General features: G+C 50.3%; 1 protein-coding gene across 3 annotated transcripts in view; it reads right to left on the bottom strand.

Moving 5' to 3' along the window:
- Positions 1–2,375: 2,375 nt before the first annotated feature.
- PRMT2 (protein arginine methyltransferase 2) overlaps positions 2,376–20,089 on the bottom strand; it is a 35,917-nt gene continuing 18,203 nt past the window's right edge. For 2 of the 3 annotated variants that reach the window (XM_032358102.1, XM_032358109.1), the window contains exons 7-11: positions 9,046–9,221; positions 6,488–6,617; positions 5,303–5,439; positions 3,634–3,805; positions 2,376–2,972 (exon numbers count right to left, since the gene is read on the bottom strand). In XM_032358102.1, the coding sequence (XP_032213993.1) occupies positions 2,940–2,972; positions 3,634–3,805; positions 5,303–5,439; positions 6,488–6,617; positions 9,046–9,221 (648 nt within the window). In that variant the 3' untranslated portion in view covers positions 2,376–2,939. Of the gene's footprint in view, positions 2,973–3,633; positions 3,806–5,302; positions 5,440–6,487; positions 6,618–9,045; positions 9,222–10,323; positions 10,712–20,089 lie in introns of those variants that run through there. The other variant, XM_032358115.1, reaches the window with a different exon arrangement.

Below are 20,089 nucleotides of genomic sequence, written 5' to 3'. Positions count from 1 at the left end.
CCCCGAGCCACCATGCAGGGCCTAATCCTAACCCGAACCAGAACCCTAATACTAAGCCGAATCGGAACCGGAACCCGAACCCTAAACCATAACCCTAACACCGAACCTCAATGCGAACGCAAACCCTAACCTCAAATCGTAAACCTGAACCCAAACCCGAACCCTAACCCTAACCCTAACACTAACACTAACACCTAACCCTGACCAGGACCCTGACTGTGAGTCTGACCCTAAACCTAACCATACCCTGAAGCTGACCCTGACCCTAACCAAGAAACAAACCCTGACCCTAACACTGACCCTGACGCTGACGGTGAGCCTGACCCTAAGCCTGACCGTAACACAAATGACGCTGACCCTAAACCTCACCCTGACCCTGACCCTAACATGGACCCTGACCCTAAACCTAACCCTGATTCTAGACCTAACCCTAACCCCTACACTAGCCCTAACCCTGAACCTAACCCTGTCTCACCCCACCCTAACCCCAACCCTAACACTAACCCCAATCCTAACCACAAGCCCTAACCCGGACCCTAACCCTGACCCTGAACCTAACCCTAACCATGACCCTGACCCTAAACTGGAACCAAACTGAACCCTGACTCTGACCCAAAGCCTAAACATGACCCTGACCCTGACCTGACACTGACCCTGACCTTGACCCTAACCCTGACCCTAACCCGAACTCTAACCCTAACCCTAACCCTAACCGTTACTCCTAACCCTGACCCGGACCCTGACTGTGAGCCTGACCCTAACCCTAACCATACCATGAAACTGACCCTGACCCTAACCAAGAAACAAACCCTGAGCCTAACACTGACCCTGACCCTGACGGTGCGCATGACCCAAACCCTGACCGTAACACCGATGACGCTGACCCTAAACCTAACCCTGACCCTGACCCTAACACGGACCCTGACCCTAAACCTAACCTTGATTCTAAACCTAACACTAACCCCTACTACTAGCCCTAGCCCTGATGCTAACACTGTCTAACCCTACCCTAACCCCAACCCTAACACTAAACCTAACCCTAACCCCAAGCCCTAACCCTGACCCTAACCCTGACCCTGAACCTAACACTAACCCTGACCTGACCCTATACTGGAACCTAACGAAACCCTGACTCTGACCCTAAGCCTGACCCTGACCGTGACCCTGACCCTGACCCTAACACTAACCCTAACCCTAACCCGAACCCGAACCCTAACCCTAACACTAACGCCTTATTCTGACCGAGACCCTGACTGTAAGCCTGACCCTAACCCTAACCATACCCTGAAGCTGACCCTGACCCTAACCAAGAAACAAACCCTGACCTAACACTGACCCTGACGCTGACTGTGAGCCTGACCCAAACCCTGACCGTAACACCGATGACGCTGACCCTTAACCGAACCCTGACCCTGACCCTAACACGGACCCTGACCCTAAACCTAACCCTGATTCTAAACCTAACCCTAACCCCTACACTAGCCCTAACCCTGAACCTAACCCTGTCTCACCCACCCTAACCCCAACCCAAACACTAACCCCAATCCTAACCACAATCCCTAACCCGGACCCTAACCCTGACCCTGAACCTAACCCTAACCATGACCCTGACCCTAAACTGGAACCAAACTGAACCCTGACTCTGACCCAAGCCTAAACATGACCCTGACCCTGACCTGACACTGACCCTGACCTTGACCCTAACCCTGACCCTAACCCAAACTCTAACCCTAACCCTAACCCTAACCGTTACTCCTAACCCTGACCCGGACCCTGATTGTGAACCTGACCCTAACCCTAAAAATACCCTGAAGCTGACCCTGACCCTAACCCTAAAAATACCCTGAAGCTGACCCTGACCCTAACCAAGAAACAAACCCTGAGCCTAACAATGACCCTGACCCTGACGGTGTGCCTGACCCAAACCCTGACCGTAACACCGATGACGCTGACCCTAAACCTAACCCTGACCCTGACGCTAACACGGATCCTGACCCTAAACCTAACCCTGATTCTAAACCTAACCCTAAGCCCTACACTAACCCTAACCCTGACCCTAACCCTACCCTAACCCCAACCCTAACACTAACCCAAACCCTAACCCCAAGCCCTAACCCTGACCCTAACCCTGACCCTGAACCTAACCCTAACCCTGACCCTGACCCTAAACTGGAACCTAACTGAACCCTGACTCTGACCCTAAGCCTAACCCTGGCCCTGACCTGAACCCTGGCCCTGACCTTGACCCAGTCCCTAAACAATGGGAAACTGTGGACCTGTCCCTTCCAGGCACGGAAGTTTCTATCAGAGGAGAAAGGTTCCGAAGCAACGCATATAGCGTGACCCCATGCTTGTAAACAGCGTGCGCACAGCAATGGGTTACACGCCAACATCATTTATTTAAAAATATTTATTGGACATGTGCGATGTGCCGACACAGAACGGACCTGGAAGACGTCTCTACGACTGTACTACCCATGCAGAGTCCCGTCGCATGCACGGCCAGCTCCGGGGCCCGCACGGCCTGGGACAGCCCCACCTCCTGCATGGCGAGGGGGGTCTAGGGCAGCAAGGACACCACGACACACGATGCGTGAACAGTCACTTTCACAGGACGACAAGGGTGATGCGTGTGTGTCCTACGAGCTTAGAACTAGACCTAGCTAGGGACACTGTGCCACCAACTCACCCACAAGCCAGCACTGTGGACACCACTGGTGGACACCTGCAAACACAGCTACTTCTAGAGGACGGACACAGGCAGTGACGGTGGTGAGGGACTTCCCGCCGAGCCCGGCGCGGTCGGCAGGTGACTCTGACGACGGGACCGAGCCCGCAGAGGCGGGTGCTGTCACGGGTCAGGCGGCGAGCACGGGGGCTCCTGTCCCAGGGCTCCTTCCCGCAGTGTCAGCTCCCCGCTCCCCACAGAGCGTCCGCTGTCATCTCCAGATGGGAAAGACCTTCTCTCCACCCTGGCAGAGACAGCGCAACAAAGCCATCAAATCAGCCGTCACTGCAGGACGACCAACATGCAGCGTTCCCTGATAACTGAATGTCGTCCAAAGAACGACATTCAGGTGCAGAAATTTTCCTGAAGACACGATAAAACTTTTAACAAGAAATCAGCATAAACAAAGTACAAAAGAGGTGTTAAAGCATACAGACAAACCATCTGATTTTCTTTCCTGCTCTACACTAACCCATGAGTGTCCCCGGCGCAGCAGCCTCTGCGAGACTTCAAGCCCCAGGGCCCAGCTGGCCACAGCCTCACGGTGGGCAGGATGGCTCCACCACCCTCCAACTACCGCCATGGTCAGACGACCCACAGCACACCCCTACGCCACACGCCACCGGCCCCGCCTCCGCCCCCAGCCTCCCCAGCTCTCCACGGGCCTCCTGGCCACAGGAAGGGTGGACCTTGGCCGGGCCGGGCTCTGCCGTCAGGCTCACCCTCTTGCCCTCTATTTCCTGTTCTGCACATAACAGCATCCTCTTCCCATCGGGAGGATCAGAAAAATAATGCAGTGGACAAGGCCGTGTCTTGGCTGGTCAAGGGCTGGCCACCGTGATCACCCCAGACCCGTCTCCCAGGACCAGCGCCCCCGCCCCTGACTTTACAGCTAAGTATCTCACTTTCTGTGACGTGGGGTCTTGCGTGGAAGTGACAGACCAGCTCAGCGCCACGGACATGTGCCTCCTCCACACCGGGTTTCTCTGCAACACAACTGAGCCCGTGACCACGTCCCCCGGGACGACAGAGACAGGCTCGTCCATCATGAAGAGCACCTGCTTCCAGTGGGTGGTTCTGCAAGGCACGGGGCAGGGGTCACCGCGCTGGAGCCGGACCCTCTAGGCTTCCCCGCAGGACAGACGCACCCCAGCCTGACAACCCGGACGGCCTCTGTGGGGACAGGGACTGAGTTACGACCCAGGGCAGCAGCAGCTCCTGGACACGGCACAGATTCCGGGCAGGGGAGGGCAGCTGGCACTGGTGGCTCAGAGCACACACGGCCGGGCCCAGGCCCCTCGCTCCTTGCCACAGACCCATACCTCCCAAAGTCCCCTGCTCAGTCGCTGAGCCGCCCGTGCTGGAGTCCCCGTTTCTGCAGCCCAACAAGTCTTCGTTCCCGTGCAAGCCCGGGGGAAGGTGAGCGGGACAGACGTAACCTCCGGGAGACACAGTCACACTCCCGAGCTCCTCAGGTCTTACCGGCTCGGACAGCTTGGCCCGACCACCCCCTGCCGCCTCTGCCCCACACCTGGCATGCAGCCCACGGTCCCGCTCACCGGCACCCCCTCCCTCCTGCCCCAACCACTGGGAGGGTCTCTCTCCACCCTCACAGAGCGCCCGTCCCGTGTCTGCACCCTGCAAGCCCACACCACCTGTGTGTGGACGCTCCAGGGGAGACCACCCCAGCACACGACAGTCCCCTGGGTGTCTGCCATGGTCCTACCCTCACCTCGCATCTGTGCTCGCGGGACCTGGACGGAAAGCTGGCCAGAGCCCAGCCCCGCCTCCTCCACAGGACACAGGGCGCACAGCCCCTCGCCTCTGCCCCCACTTTCCAGAAGGGCATCTGGGGTCCTCCTGGGCCCACTGCCATAGCCGGCATCTAACCGGGTGTTGCCGCAACCCTCCCTGGTCCAGACCAGTTACCGAATAGGACAAAAAAGGCGTCAGAGGGAGGCAGCATCCCCACGGGGGCTGTTGTCGACCACAGAAGCTTCCCAGTGTGTCAAGCAAGTGAGCGGCATCATGTTACTGCATGAAAAGTTGTCTCAAGGGGCACCTGGGGGGGCTCAGTATGCGAAGCCTCTGCCTTCGGCTCAGGTCATGATCCCACTGTCCTGGGATCAAGTCCCACATCGGGCTCCCTGGCCCAGCGGGGATCCTGCTTCCTCCCTCTGGCTGTCGCTTCCCCTGCTTGTGCTTTCTCTGACAAGTAAATAAATAAAATCTCTTTTTAAGAAATTTGTCTCAAGAAGCACTGACCTTCCCCTGGACAGCTGGAGTAGAAAGCCCCTAGAGCTCTATGAGACCACAGGACGCTAAAGCAGCTTCCAGGGCCAAGACCAAGTCTGCTTCTCCTAGTCACGCAGGGGTCAGAGGGCAGCCCAGGAGAGCCCAGCGCGGGGACGGGTGGGGCCCTGCCTGGACTTGCCCGCCCAGGGCCTGCACTCCCTGCTCCGCGGCCCAGGACCACTGGGTCTCGGCCGGAGGGCTGACCACCGGAAGGAAGGCCAGCCGCGTCAGCTCCTCCCGGGGCTGCTGGTGGGGACCCCGCGGGAGACGCACACTCACGGGTGGAAGGGGCCTGTGCTCAACACCAGCTGGGGCTCGTCCTCCTCCAGACTCTGGAACCGCACACTGAACCAGGCCGTGAACCCGTGCAGCGCGCCGGCTTTCCTGATCTCGAAGTGCAGCTCGCCTTTCATCGTCTGTTCAAGCGGGCGGTAAGAAGGGGACACGGGTTCTGTAAGCACAGGACTGGGCCACGAGGGTCCCCCCGAGCAAGAACTAGCAACTGTCCGCCCGGGCCCGCCCCACGGATCCCACCGCCCTGCCCTGCCCTCAGAACCGTCTAGTTAGCAACGGCGAACGGGACTTGCTGGTTTAGTTGAACACCTCAACACCACGTAAAATTTCCTCCTCCTGAAACTACTAAAACTGGCATCATAAATCCAAATGCTGCAGATAATGGGAAAAGGTTTCAAGCAATCTGGGCCTCATCCGCCCAGACAGGAGTGGAACCGAATCTCCTCTCAATTCATTGCATAAATGAAGCTCCAGGCCGGTCTCTATTCTGCAAAACTACGTGCAGAGTCAAGAGTTCAGTCTCGGGACGCCTGGGTGGCTCAGTGGATTAAGCAGCTGCCTTCGGCTCAGGTCATGATCCCAGCGTCCTGGGATCGAGTCCCACATCGGGCTCCTTGCTCAGCGGGGAGCCTGCTTCTCCCTCTGCCTCTGCCTGCCATTCTGTCTGCCTGTGCTCGCGCTCTCTCCCTGTCTCTGATAAATAAATTTAAAAATCTTAAAAAAAAAAAAAAAAGAGTCCAGTCTCCACGTTGTTCTGCCCGTCGGAACCCTGCAGGGCTGCCCGGGACCCCACACTCGCTCGCTGCTCCTGCACCTCCCCGCACACCGTCCAATGAAGTCCCGCAGCCACACGCACCACCTCGTGGCAACAGGGGGAAGTAAAAGTAAGAATTAAGACTTCTGTCCTCAACGGTAGTGAAAACAATTTTAATTCAGTCCTTGAAGAAACTGGATATGATGTATTAGAATCCAAAGACGCTGAAAATATTAAACATAAATCTGAAAAGAACGGATGACGTTGAAGAGGCCAGCGGCAAAGAAAATAACTTAAAAATATAAAATACAAAATCAAACATAAAGAAGATCAAAGCAAGGCCCATGACATCCGCAGAGAAGTCTCGGTGCGCGTGCGCCGCTGACAACACGAGAGGGAAGCGCGTCTGGTCTCACCTCCAGGTCCGCGATCTGCACAGTCCTCATGTCCAGCTGTAATATGGTGCACGGCTCCGAGAGACAGTCTTCTGGTTTCAAAATGTGGTTATACTTGGGCTTCGAAAAAAACTCCTTAATTGCTAAAGATCTAGGGAAAAAGTCAAAGGCATTGCTCAGAGGCGCGGACCGACGTCTCGGGCTCTGACACACGCATGCACGCACGCCCCCAGCACTGCAGCTTCTCTCCAGCATCCGCAGGAGTTCCAAGCCACGGCCTGCGGCACAAGGACACGGAGACGGGCTGGAGGTCCCCACAGCGGCCTGGCGAGACCGCAGTGCGAGCGTCTCCCAGCTCCACGCTCTGCGCAGGGCCTGGGCTCCTGCGAACCAACCGTCCCCTTGCAGGCAGCGCCCGGACCCATCCCACCGCCCTCCCCCTGACTCGTGGACAGCGTCCGTGGGAGCCCAGCGCGGCTCCCTCGCCCGACCCAACCTCATCCCGTGGACACGTCCTCTCACGGCAGGAGAAGGGTGAGTACGGGACAGTAAGATATCCACAGTAAATGGGACACTCCTGCCCTAGGTGACCCTCTCTGACCCGCATCAGCCCGACTCTCAGGAGGGGTCCCCGCACACGGGCTGAGCCCCCGCACCGTCCCTCGTCACTGCGCCTGACCCCACTGCGGAACGTGGTGCTTGCCACTTACCACGGGAAATGGTTCAAAAATTGAGCACAGCACTAACTTCTAAAATAATTAGAAGTCAACATTTTAATGACGCCACGATATGGCCACGTTTTAAAAAATATTTTTATGATAAAAATAATTATGCACATATAAAGAATTGGGAAAATACAGAAAAGTCCAAAGAAAAACCTTGGGAGCATGCCCTTGCCTCGGCACTCTGCTACAGTCATTTTCCCCCTGGAGCTCTAGTTGTATGTTTTTATGCAAGCAGAAGGCATTCTGTGTATGTGGTCTGTGCCCCCCCCGGGTGCCACCATGTCCTAATCCATCGGACGGGTGTACAGCCATCCACCACGCTCTACGGGACCGTCTGTTCCCCGTGCTGTGTGTTCGGGAGCATGCCGTGGCGGGACCGACGGGGAAGGGGGCGGATGCCCCCCGCACCCACAGCTCTGGGCACACGGGTGCGTCTCCCTCATCTCACCCACAGCTCAGGCAGCACCAACTGCCGTTTTAATGTGATCTTTGTCCATCCGGTTGGCAAAAATGGCCTTTAATTTGCGTTTCAATCACTAATGATGCTGGGATTTCTTTCAAATATTTATTGGTGACTTTATTTAGTTTTTGTGACTTGCTTATTCCTGTGACTGGGCTATAATTTCACTGGACACTCAGCTTTTGCTAACTGACTCTAGGGTCTGCCAGCTGGCACCTCCCTCCAAGCCGCGGCTGCCTTTTAAACCGTGTTCAGCTGCCGACTCGCGGAGGCTGTCCGTTTGTACAGACTCAAGTCCAGCGGCGCTTTCCTTCTTTCTGGCCACTTTCTTTCCATCCAAAACCTGACACATGGGCCCCCACCGATTCCGAGAGCTGATGCAGATGCTTTAACACAAAACTCTTAAATGCATGGGAAATTAAATTTCAGCGCACAGCATGAGAGAAGGAAAGAAGTTTCAAGCGGCTCATCCGTGGCCCAGAGCACTCTGCCGCCTGTGCCCCTCACGCCTCAGGTCTCCCACACACACTGCGCGGGCCCATCCTGGGCCGCTGCTCTGTCCTTTCCTGGCTCAGGACCACTCTGCCTTCATCACTGGGCCCCCAGCTTAGACCTCACACCTGGCCCTCGAAGAATGAGGGGCCGGCTCTGCCGGGGACCTGTCCTCCCCATCCTCTGTGGGGTTTGGGTTGAGAGTGCAGTGGTCCAGCATGTTAACTGGGGAAGGCGTCTTCCCTTGGCATTATCATCTCTCTTTCTGAGTTGCTTAATAAAGGCCAAAAGGGCCCAGAGCCTCCCTTCTTCTGCACCCAGCAGACGTCCATGCTCCCCGGGCCCTCACGGCATACGTGAGACGTCCTGCAGTACTGAGCCGTGGGGGCCCCTACTTCCCAGGGCTGACGCTGGCACCCCTGGACAACCAAGGCACACCAGCTTCTGTCACCATCTTCTAACGAGCGGCAACAGCGGGAACATGAAGGGCTCATCCGCCAATCATTTTAGATTACAACCGAGTTCAGCGGTGCAAGTGCGTCCGCTGAAGGAGGAAAGCGCGCACTGTGGGATGTCGCTTCCTCTGCAAACTGCCAGGGATGACTTCACAAATAACCTGTTCTGATCCTTTAAAACTGAACAGCTCTTAGTAGGAGCACATATTGTGTGTTAACAGACCATGTACCGATAAAGGCCTCATCTGTAACCGTGACCACATTTTCCCACCATATTTGAGCCTTGCTAACTCCCGTCACATCTGCTACCGGCGTAAAGGCTCGAGGGTCGGCCTGCCAAGTTCTCTGGCCTGGCGTGAACCCCCCCAGCACCGTGGCGGGCTCCGCACTCGGGGTCTCCCCAGCCCGCGCAGCAGAACACGCCGGCACACGGCCCACCGCACTCACTTGAGGGCACTGAGGTTGAACTCGTAGGCGTTGTCCCAGAAGAGCACCTTGCTGCGGTAGTCCCGGTCGGCGCTGCAGGGCACCAGGTGCAGCGCGGCCGTGGTCGGCCAGATGACCCCGCCCTCCTTCAGCCACGCGTCCCGGGCGTACAGGATCGACTCGATCATGAACTCAAACTGCACAGGAGGGAGACACACAGGGCACACAGCGGCGGAGGCCGCGTCTGGGACCAGTTGTCTGGGGGGCCGACCTGCACCCACAGCAGCGGTGGCGTCTGGGACCAGTTGTCTGGGGGGCCGACCTGTACCCACAGCAGCGGTGGCACTGACCCTTACCACGGCCTCGGCCAGAGTCCCACCAGCCCCCGTGAGACTGAGTCTACAGCCAGGCGGCCTCCGGTCAGGAGACAGCTTCACCCCGTCCCCCCGTCCCCCGCCACCCCACGCCAGCTGCTACCCCGTTTCTAACAGCCCCAAAGGGCCGCGGCGTTTTCACTGTCAGACTGGGTAAACTTGGCCTGGGGTACTCTCAGAATTATCACAATCCTGTAAGTTCACTGAAATCACCTCCTAAAAACACGAGACATTAAAAGCAGACGCGCCATGGAGGTTCACATGGCACTTAAGTCGTAAGAGCAGCCTGACAGCTCCCGACGCCCTCAGAGCTCCCTGGACAGGCGGAGCGATGCCTCAGCCTGAGACAGCAGCGGCAGGAAGCCAGCCTTTGTGTCAGAACCAGGGAGTGTGGAGAGCATGCAGGGAGCGTGTGGGGGGCGAGTGGGGACTCTGCCAGGAGTGTGCTGCCAGTGTGCAAGGAGTGTGCGGGGAGTGTGCGGGAGTGTGCAGGGAAGGCTAGAGGCACTTCGTTCTGCAGCTGAAGGGAAGCCACTAAGGGTTTTTTCTCAAATACTTTCAGGCGGTTTTCATTTCAGAAGTAGTGGATGTTCAGTATGGAAACATTCAGAAAAGTCAGAAAAGCACAAACCTAAACAAAAGTCATGAGTAAACCCAGGACCCAAGGAACCACTGCTCGCTTGGCACTTTATCCCAAGGACTTTTCTTCACGTACACAGACATGCACGCAGGTGAAAACCATATACAGATAATTTTTAATTCTATTTTATTAAACTATCTATGGTCAATCAGCCAGTCTACCAATTTTAACCCTTGTATGGACCTGTGTATCCACAATCGGGACACAGAACAGCTGCATGACCCTCATATGGATCTGTGTATCCACACTCGGGACACAGAACAGCTGCATGACCCTCGTATGGATCTGTGTAACCACACTCGGGACACAGAACAGCTGCATGACCCTCGTATGGATCTGTGTAACCACACTCGGGACACAGAACAGCTGCATGACCCCAAAACCCTCCTCCCACCACCCCGGACCTCTAGAAGCCACTCAGCGGCCTCCCCGCAGCTCTTTTGGAGAATGTCACACAAATGGAACAACTGTTTTCTACACTAATAGCTTCTGTCTTGTGCTTTCCATCCTGTCCTACGTCTTTCCTTGTTACGGTATCACACTGGTTCCGTTACCCTTACCGATGCCACCAGCTCTCTGGGGTCTGTCCCTGGCATCCGAGTACCAGCCGCCCATCCTTCATCGCCCAGCAACAGCCCTGGTGCGGATGTACCCCAGACGCGCATCCAGTCACCTGCCGGCGGACATTTGGGTTGTTTCCAGCTTTTTGGCAATTTTAACTGGAGCAGTGTAAGCACGTACAGGTTTGTGTGTGGGCACAGCCGGCGTTTCCGTGTCAGTACCCAAACTGGAATCACCGAGTCACACAGCAAGCGCACCGGTACCTCCAGAGGACACTGCCCAATGGCCCCAGAGCGGCCGCGTCAGTGCCGGGAGCCTCGGCGGTCCACGGCACTCGGAAGCACAGAAACTGCAGCCACCCCGGCAGGCGTGTGGTGGCACCGCGTACAGCCCAGTCTGTGTCCCCTGGTGACTGCTCTGCTTCCTGTCTTTTCTCACACTCCCTTCTCAGACATCTGTATACTCTGGCAAACTCTCTGTTCAAGTCTTTTGCACATTTTTCACTTAGGTTGTTTACTTTCTTCCTGTGGAGTTTTGAGAGCTGTTTGTAAATTCAGGACACGTATTAAATATGTGATTTGCAAATACTTTCTCCCACTCTTACCATGTTTTTTCATTTTCTTTTACAGAGCAGACATTTTTAATTCTGATAAAGTCTAGCATATGCACTTTTCCTTTAATGGATCGTACTTAAGAATCAACCAAAAACTCTTTGCCTAACCCATGACAATTTCCTCCCAAGATTTCCTTTTAAAGTTTTATAGTTTTACAGTCTACGCTATTAGATCTAGAATCAATTTTGAATTTTTTGGAAGAACATATGAGGCTTAAAAATGAAGTTCTTTTTCTCTTTTCTTTTTCACATGTGGATGGCCAACTAACTGTGCCAATATCTTCCAATGAAAAGACTATCTTTTCTCCATTAAACTGATCCTGCTCCCCTGTTAAAAAGATCAGTTAACCATGTTTTTAGGGATCAATGTCTCTACTTTAGCCATCGACCCATGTGTCTGTCCTGTCACCAGTACCGCACTGTTTCTACCACACAGCTTTACACTAAGTTTTAAAGTCAGGCACGTAATCCTTCAGATTTTATTCTTCTTTTAAAAATTGTATCCGCCTGGGGGGCTCGGTGGGTTGAGGATCTGCCTTCGGCTCAGGTCATGATCTCAGGGTCCTGGGATCGAGCCCCGCGTCGCCCGCTTCTCCCTCTTTCCCTCTTCCTGCAACTCCCTCAGCCTGCCCCTCCCCCTGCTTGGGCTCATTCGCTCTCTCTCCAATAAATACAATTTTAACAAAACCAAAAGACACCTGACAGAATGGAGAAGATATCTGCAAACGACATGTCAGATAAAGGGCTAGTGTCCAAAATCCATAAAGAGCTTGGCAAACTCAAAACAAATAATCCAATCAAGAAATGGGCAGAAGACATGAACAGACATTTCTGCAAAGAAGACATCCAGATGGCCAACAGACACATGAAAAAGTGCTCCACATCACTCATGATCAGGGAAATATGAATCAAAACCACAATGAGATCCCACCTCACACCAGTCAGAATGGCTAAAATCAACAAGTCAGGAAATGACAGATGCTGGCGAGGATGCGGAGAAAGGGGAACCCTCCTGCACTGTTGGTGGGAATACAAGCTGGTGCAGCCACTCTGAAGAACAGAATGGAGGGTCCTCAAAAAGTTGAAAACAGAGCTACCCTGTGACCCAGCGATTGCACTACTGGGTATTTACCCTAAAAATACAAACGTGGTGATCCGAAGGGGCACGTGCGCCTGAATGTTCATATCAGGCAATGTCCACAATAGCCAAACTATGGAAAGAACCTAGATGTCCATCAACAGATGAATGGACAAAGAAGATGTGGTGTATATACACAATGGAATACTATGCAGCCATCAAAAGAAATGAAATCTTGCCATTTGCGACGACGTGGATGGAACTAGAGGGTATCATGCTTAGTGAAATAAGTCAATCGGAGAAAGACAACTATCATATGATCTCCCTGATATGAGGAAGTGGAGATGCAACATAGAGGGTTTAGGGGGTAGGAAAAGAAAAAATGAAAGAAGATGGGATTGGGAGGGAGACAAACCATAAGACTCAATCTCAAAAAACAGACTGAGGGCTGCTGGGAAGGGGGGACAGGAGAGTGTAATGGGGATATGGACATTGGAGAGGGTATGTGCTATGATGAGTGCTATGAAATGTGTAAACCTGGTGAGTCACAGACCTGTACCCCTGGGGATAAAAATACATTATATGTTTATTTAAAAATTTAAAAATTGGGGCGCCTGGGTGGCTCAGTGGGTTAAGCCGCTGCCTTCGGGTCAGGTCATGATCTCAGGGTCCTGGGATCGAGTCCCGCACCGGGCTCTCTGCTCAGCAGAGAGCCTGCCTCCCTCTCTCTCTCTCTGCCTGCCTCTCCATCTACTTGTGATTTCTCTCTGTCAAATAAATAAATAAAATCTTTAAAAATTAAAATTAAAAAAATTGTACCAACTATTCTAGTTTCTGTACTTTCCAAATAAAGTTTACAATGAGCTCGTCTACACAGACCAAACAACCCTGCTCCGACCCTGACTGGAACTGTGTTCTGTCTACAGACCAATGTATGAACATCATTCCCAATTTGTCTTCCAGTCCATGAACACTGTATCTCTCCATTTATTCGGGTTTTCTGTGACCTCTTTCATCAGCACCTTATAGTTTTGGCCTATAAAACTTGTACATGTCTTGTTGCCTTTCTAAGTATTTCACATCTGGGGGCTACTGCAAAAGCTACTGTACACTGTTAGTGTACAAACAAACAAAAATTAGCCTCCTGAATCCAGCAGTACAATAAAAGGATCCTAACCCTCGATCAAGTGGGATTTACTTCTGGGATGCAAACACAGTTCAACATACAGCAAATCAGTAGATGTGATATACCACATCAACAAAATGAAGGATAAAAATCATATAGTCATTTCAATACGTGCAGAAAAAGCATTAATAAAATTCAACTAGGGGCGCCTGGGTGGCTCAGTGGGTTGGGCCGCTGCCTTCGGCTCGGGTCATGATCTCAGGGTCCTGGGATCGAGTCCCACATCGGGCTCTCTGCTCAGCGGGGAGCCTGCTTCCTCCTCTCTCTCTGCCTACTTGTGATCTCTCTCTGTCAAATAAATAAAAAATAAAAAAATAAAATTCAACTATATTCCATGATCAAAACCAAACATCTACAAATTAGGAGAATATCCCACAACATAATAAAAGCCACATATGTCAAGCCTAGAGCTAGCAACATACTCGACCATGAAAAGCAGAAAGCTTTCCTGTAAGATCACATGAAAGCCAGGCATGTCCTCTCTCACCATTTTCATTCAACATAGTCCTGAAAGTCCTAGCCACAGCAAGGCAAGGAAAAGAAATTTAATAAACATCCAAAGCAGAAGAGAAGAAGTAAAACTCTCTCTATTTGCAGATGACGTATTATATATAGAAAATCCTAAAGACTCCACCAAAAAAACCTTCAGAATAACAAATTCAATAAAGCTGCAGAATATGATATTAATATGCAAAAATCAGTTGTGCTTCTATACACTAACAATAAACTATGAGAAAGAGAAATTAAGAAAATAATCCCATTTACAGTTCCATCAAAAATAATAAAATACCAAAAAAATAATAATAATAATAATAAAATACCTTGGGGTGCCTCGGTGGCTCAATGGGTTAAAGCCTCTACCTTCGGCTAAGTCATGATCCCAGTCCTGGGATCGGGCTCTGAGTCCCGAGCATCAGGCTCTCTGCTCAGCGGGGAGCCTGCTTTCTCCTCGCTCTGCCTGCCTCTCTGCCTACTTGTGATCTCTGTCTGTCAAATGAATAAATAAAAGCTTTTAAAATAATAATAATAACTTAAAAATACCTCAAAATAAATTTAACCAAGGGGAGTAAAAAAGACAATGAAGAAAGAAATTAAAGAAGACACAAACAGAAAGACATCCCCTGCTCATGGACAGGAAGAATCAGAATTGTTTACCTGTCCACACTTCTCAATCTATAGATTCAATTCAATCTCTATCGAAATCCTAATGGCATTTCTCACAGAAATAGGAAAAGCGGTCCAAAGACTCCAACTGAACACAGCAATCTTGAGAAAGAAGACCGAAGCCAGAGTCGTAGCATTTCCTGGGTTCAAACTGTATTATAAAGCTGTCGGAATCAAAACAATACAGTACTGCCATAAAAACAGACGCGTAAGTCAACGGAACGGAACAGAGACTCCGGAAGTTACCCCATGCATATGTGATCAATTAATTTTCAACAAAGAAGCCGAGAACAGACAAGGTGGAGAGGAGAAAGTCTTCGAGATGGTGCTGGGAAAACCAGGTTGCTGCATGCCCAAGAGTGAACAGGACCACTGTCTTACAACACACACGAAAATCGACTCCAAATGGATTAGAGACTTGATTACAAAATCTAAAACCAAAAAATTCTTAGAAGCAAACACAGGGAATAAGCTCCCTGAACTGACCGTGCCAGTCGTTTTTTGGATTAGACACTAAAAGCAAAGACAACAAAAGCAAAAATAAACAAATGGGGCTACATCAAACTGAAAAGCGTCTGCACAGCAAAGGAAATCATCAGCAACAAAAAGATAAAGTTTCACCCAATAAGGGGTGAAAACCCAAAACATACAAGGAACCCATACAACCCAACAGAAAAAAAACTATTTTAACTGGACAAAGGGACTTGTTTTCCAAAGTCATACAGAGGGCAACGGACACATGAAAAGGTGCTCAGTGTCACTGAGCATCAGGGAATGCAAAACAAAGCCACACTGAGGTGTGAAATCATACCCCTTATGTCAATTATCAAAAAGCCAACAGGTGGAATGACCGGGTGGTGCAGTCGGCTGAGCATCTGACTCCTGGTTTCGGTTCAGGTCATGATGTCAGGGTCGTGGGCCTGAGTCCCATGTCAGGCTCCGTGGTCAGCGGGGAGTCTGCCTCTCTCTCTCTCCCTCTGCCTCTCCTCCCTGTGCTCTCTCTCCCTTGCTCTAAAATAAATAAATAAATCTTTAAAATAATACAACACATAGCAGATGCTAGCAAGAATATGCAGAAAAGGGCAGGCTCTCGCACCGCGGGTGGGAACATAAACCGGCGCAGCCACTGTGGGAACCCGTGTGGAGGACCCTCAGGAAATCAAAACTAGAAACACCACGAGACCCAGCAATCCCACTTCCGGGCTATATCCAGAGGAAACAAAACCACTATCTCAGAGAGGTGCTCCTGTGCTCACAATAACCAAGCCAGGACAACAGTCTGGGGATGCCCTGACAGACTAACGGATCAAAGAAAAAGCGGGAGATGCATTCCTGAGACCACGTGACACACACTCTAGACATGGACAAACACGGCGGGGAACCCCGCAGCCCTGGGACGGAGGAAGGCCTGCCGTCCGCAGGAACACGGACGATGCTAGAGGGCCTTCAGCTACTGAAGTGAGCCACACAGAGACAGACCGACACTGCATCCTGTCACTTACACGTGAAATTCTAAAAATAAAATTTTTTTTAACTGAACCCGTAGAAACAGAAAGTAAAAAAGTGGTTACCAGGAGCTCAGGGGTGAGGAAAATAGGGAGACACTGGCAAAAAACTATCAATTATAAAATGAGGAAGGTCTGAGTATCTATTATATACCCAGGTGACTACAGATGACAACACCATCATGGGGAGGTGACAGATGTGTTAACTCAATGGCGCAGTGGGGCAATGGGGAAGCTGTCGGTAATGTACACAAACACCAAGTCATCAAACTGCACACTTTGCTATCTTACTATTTCCTAATTATACCTCAATGCAAGAGAAGATAGACAACAGATAAACAGATTACAGAAAAAGAAGTGAGCTTCAAAGGGAAATTAGAGAATCGATTCCATTTACTATAGCACCAAGAACCATAAGATACCTGGGAATAAACCTAACCAAAGAGGTAAAGGATCTGTACTCGAGGAACTACAGAACACTCATGAAAGAAATCGAAGAAGACAAAAAAAGATGGAAGACCATTCCATGCTCAAGGATCGGAAGAATAAACGTTGTTAAAATGTCTGTACTGCCTGGAGCAATCTAACCTTTTAATGCCATTCCAATCAAAATCCCACCGGTATTTTTCAAAGAGCTGGAGGAAATAATCCTAAAATTTGTATGGAACCAGAAGAGACCCTGAATTGCTAAAGAAATGCTGAAAAAGAAAAAACTGGCGGCATCACGTTGCCTGATTTCAAGCTTTACTACAAAGCTGTGATCACCAAGACACCATGGTACTGGCACAAAAACAGACACATAGACCAGTGGAACAGAGTAGAGAGCCCAGATATGGATCCTCAACTCTTTGGTCAAATAATCTTCGACAAAACAGGAAAAAATATCCAGTAGAAAAAAGACAGTCTCTTCAGTAAATAGTGCTGGGAAATTTGGACAGCTATGTGTAGAAGAATGAAACTCGACCATTCTCTTATACCCTATACAAAGATAAACTTGAAATGGGTAAAAGACCTCAATGTGAGGCAGGAATCCATCAGAATCCTAGAGGAGAACATAGGCAGTAACCTCTTCACATCGGCTACAGCAACTTCTTTCAAGACATGTCTCCAGAGGGAAAGGAAACAAAAAGGAAAATGAATTTTGGGGACTTCATCAAGATTAAAAGCTTCCGCACAGCAAAGGAAACAGTCCACAAAACAAAGAGGCAACCCACAGAATGGGAGAAGATACTTGCAAATGACAGTACAGACAAAAGGCTGATATCCAGGATCTATAAAGAACTCCTGAAACTCAACACACACAAAACAGATAATCATGTCAAAAAAATGGGCAGAAGACATGAACAGACACTTCTCCAATGAAGACATATAAATGTCTATCAGACACATGAAAAGGTGTTCATCATCACTAGCCCTCAGGGAGATTCAAATCAAAACCACACTGAGATACACCGTGCACCAGTTAGAATGGCCAAAATTAGCAAGACAGGAAACAACATGTGCTGGAGAGGATGCGGAGAAAGGGGGACCCTCTTACACTGTTGGTGGGAATGCAGGTTGGTGCAGCCACTTTGGAGAACAGTGTGGAGATTCCTCAAGAAATTAAAGATAGAGCTACCTTATGACCCTACAATTGCACTACTGGATATTTGCCCCAAAGATACAGATGCAGTGAAAAGAAGGGCCATCTGTACCCCAATGTTCACAGCAGCAATGGCCACGGTCACCAAACTGTGGAAAGAACCAAGATGCCCTTCAACGGACGAATGGATAAGGAAGATGTGGTCCATATACACTATGGAGTATGATGCCTCCATCAGAAAGGACGAATACCCAACTTTTGTAGCAACATGGACGGGACTGGAAGAGATTATGCTGAGTGAAATAAGTCAAACAGAGAGAGTCAATCATCATATGGTTTCACTTATTTGTGGAGCATAAGGAATAACACGGAGGACAAGGGGAGATGGAGAGAAGGGAGTTGAGGGAAATTGGAAGGGGAGGTGAACCATGAGAGACTGTGGACTCTGAGAAACAATCTGAGGGTTTTGGAGGGGAGGTGGGTGTGGGCTTGGGTGAGCCTGGTGGTGGGTATTAAGGAGGACACGTACTGTATGGAGCACTGGGTGTGGTGCATAAACAATGAGTTCTGGTACACTGAAAAGAAATTTTAAAAATTAAAAAAAAGTGAGCTTCAAGAGAGATTACATCTGAGAAATATTTTTTAAAAGCTGGAAATGGTCTACAAAGCGAACATAACATCAATTTATGAAAATATGAATCTTGCTTACATTATCAAGGCATGTTCATGTCAGGTTCTAAACCAACACACTTCTGGGGATTAAATTAACTCGCCCTTAATTTATACTCATTATTCCCTTTATTTATTTGCTTAAAAAAACAAAAAGAAAAAAGAGTGTAAGAAAAAAACAGGAACAAAGAACAACAAATAGAACACAGTAACAATATGGTGTATAAATTAATCGACTATATTAACAATCACTTTGAATGCCCATGGTCTAAACATACCAATTAAAAGACAGAGATTATCAGAGTGGTTCAAAAACGAAGACCGAGACACTGGGGAGGGTATGTGCTATGGTGAGTGCTGTGAAGTGTGCAAACCTTGCGATTCACAGACCTGTACCCCTGGGGATAAAAATACATATGTTTAGGGGCGCCTGGGTGGCTCAGTGGGTTAAGGCGCTGCCTTCGGCTCAGGTCATGATCTCAGGGTCCTGGGATCAAGCCCCGCATCGGGCTCTCTGCTCAGCGGGGAGCCTGCTTCCCTCTCTCTCTCTCTTTCTCTGCCTGCCTCTCTGCCTACTTGTGATCTCTGTCTGTCAAATAAATAAATAAATTCTTTAAAAAAAAAATACATATGTTTATAAAACAATAAAAAATTAAAAATTTAAAAAAAAAAAAAAAACACTAAGACTGAAGAAGGTGCTGTCTCTAAGAAACTGCAAATACACTGACGGGGCACCCACCCGGCTCAGTCAGAAGGGTGTGCAACTCTAGATCTCAGGGTCATGAGTTCGAGCCCCACATGGGGTGTACAGATTACTGAAATGTTCTTTGAAAGTTAAGAATAAAATGAACAAATAGATATACTGATACACAGAAATTAAAAGTAAATGGACGGAGACAGGCATACGATGCTAACACTGACCCACAAAAAGCAGGAGTACCTTGTTAATTTCAGACAGAGCAGACTTCAGAGGAAGGAAGGTATCAGAGATAAAACGACGAAGGGGTCAATTCTCCAACAAGAGCTTATACACCCTAACCACAGAGCACCATGTGTGAGGGGAAACACAGAGAGCTGCAAGGAGAGAGCAGCAGCCGGCGGCCCTGTCCCAGAGAAGAACAGATCCAACAGGCAGAAAGCCTGCCAGGACACGGTGAACTCACCACCACCATCTACCCCGGGCTGTGCTGCACATCTACAAACCGCTTCATCCAGGGCAGAATACACCTCCTTCCCGGCCTCCACGGAGCGCTCTCCGTAAGACACGTTCTGTCCTTCTCAGGCTCCCACAGAACATCTCCAAGACACACGTTCTCTCCTTCCCGGGCACCCACAGAGCACTCTCCAAGAGACACACGCTCTGGGCCATAAAACACATCTTCACAAATGTACAAGAAGAGAAATCATACAATGTCTGCTCTCAGACCACAGTTTTAACAGAGTTAAGCCAGAAATCAAAACAGAAAGATAGCTGGATAATCAAACGTCAGTGGAGAAATGAAAAAGTATTCCTTTTTTTTTTTTTTTAAAGATTTTATTTATTTATTTGACAGACAGAGATCACAAGTAGGCAGAGAGGCAAGCAGAGAGAGAGAGAGGAGGAAGCAGGCTCCCCGCCGAGCAGAGAGCCCGATGCGGGACTCAATCCCAGGACCCTGAGATCATGACCTGAGCCGAAGGCAGCGGCTTAACC

Source organism: Mustela erminea, chromosome 1, assembly GCF_009829155.1.
Source record: "Mustela erminea isolate mMusErm1 chromosome 1, mMusErm1.Pri, whole genome shotgun sequence".
Taxonomy (NCBI): domain Eukaryota; kingdom Metazoa; phylum Chordata; class Mammalia; order Carnivora; family Mustelidae; genus Mustela; species Mustela erminea.
This window is presented reverse-complemented; position numbering and strand designations above follow the sequence as displayed.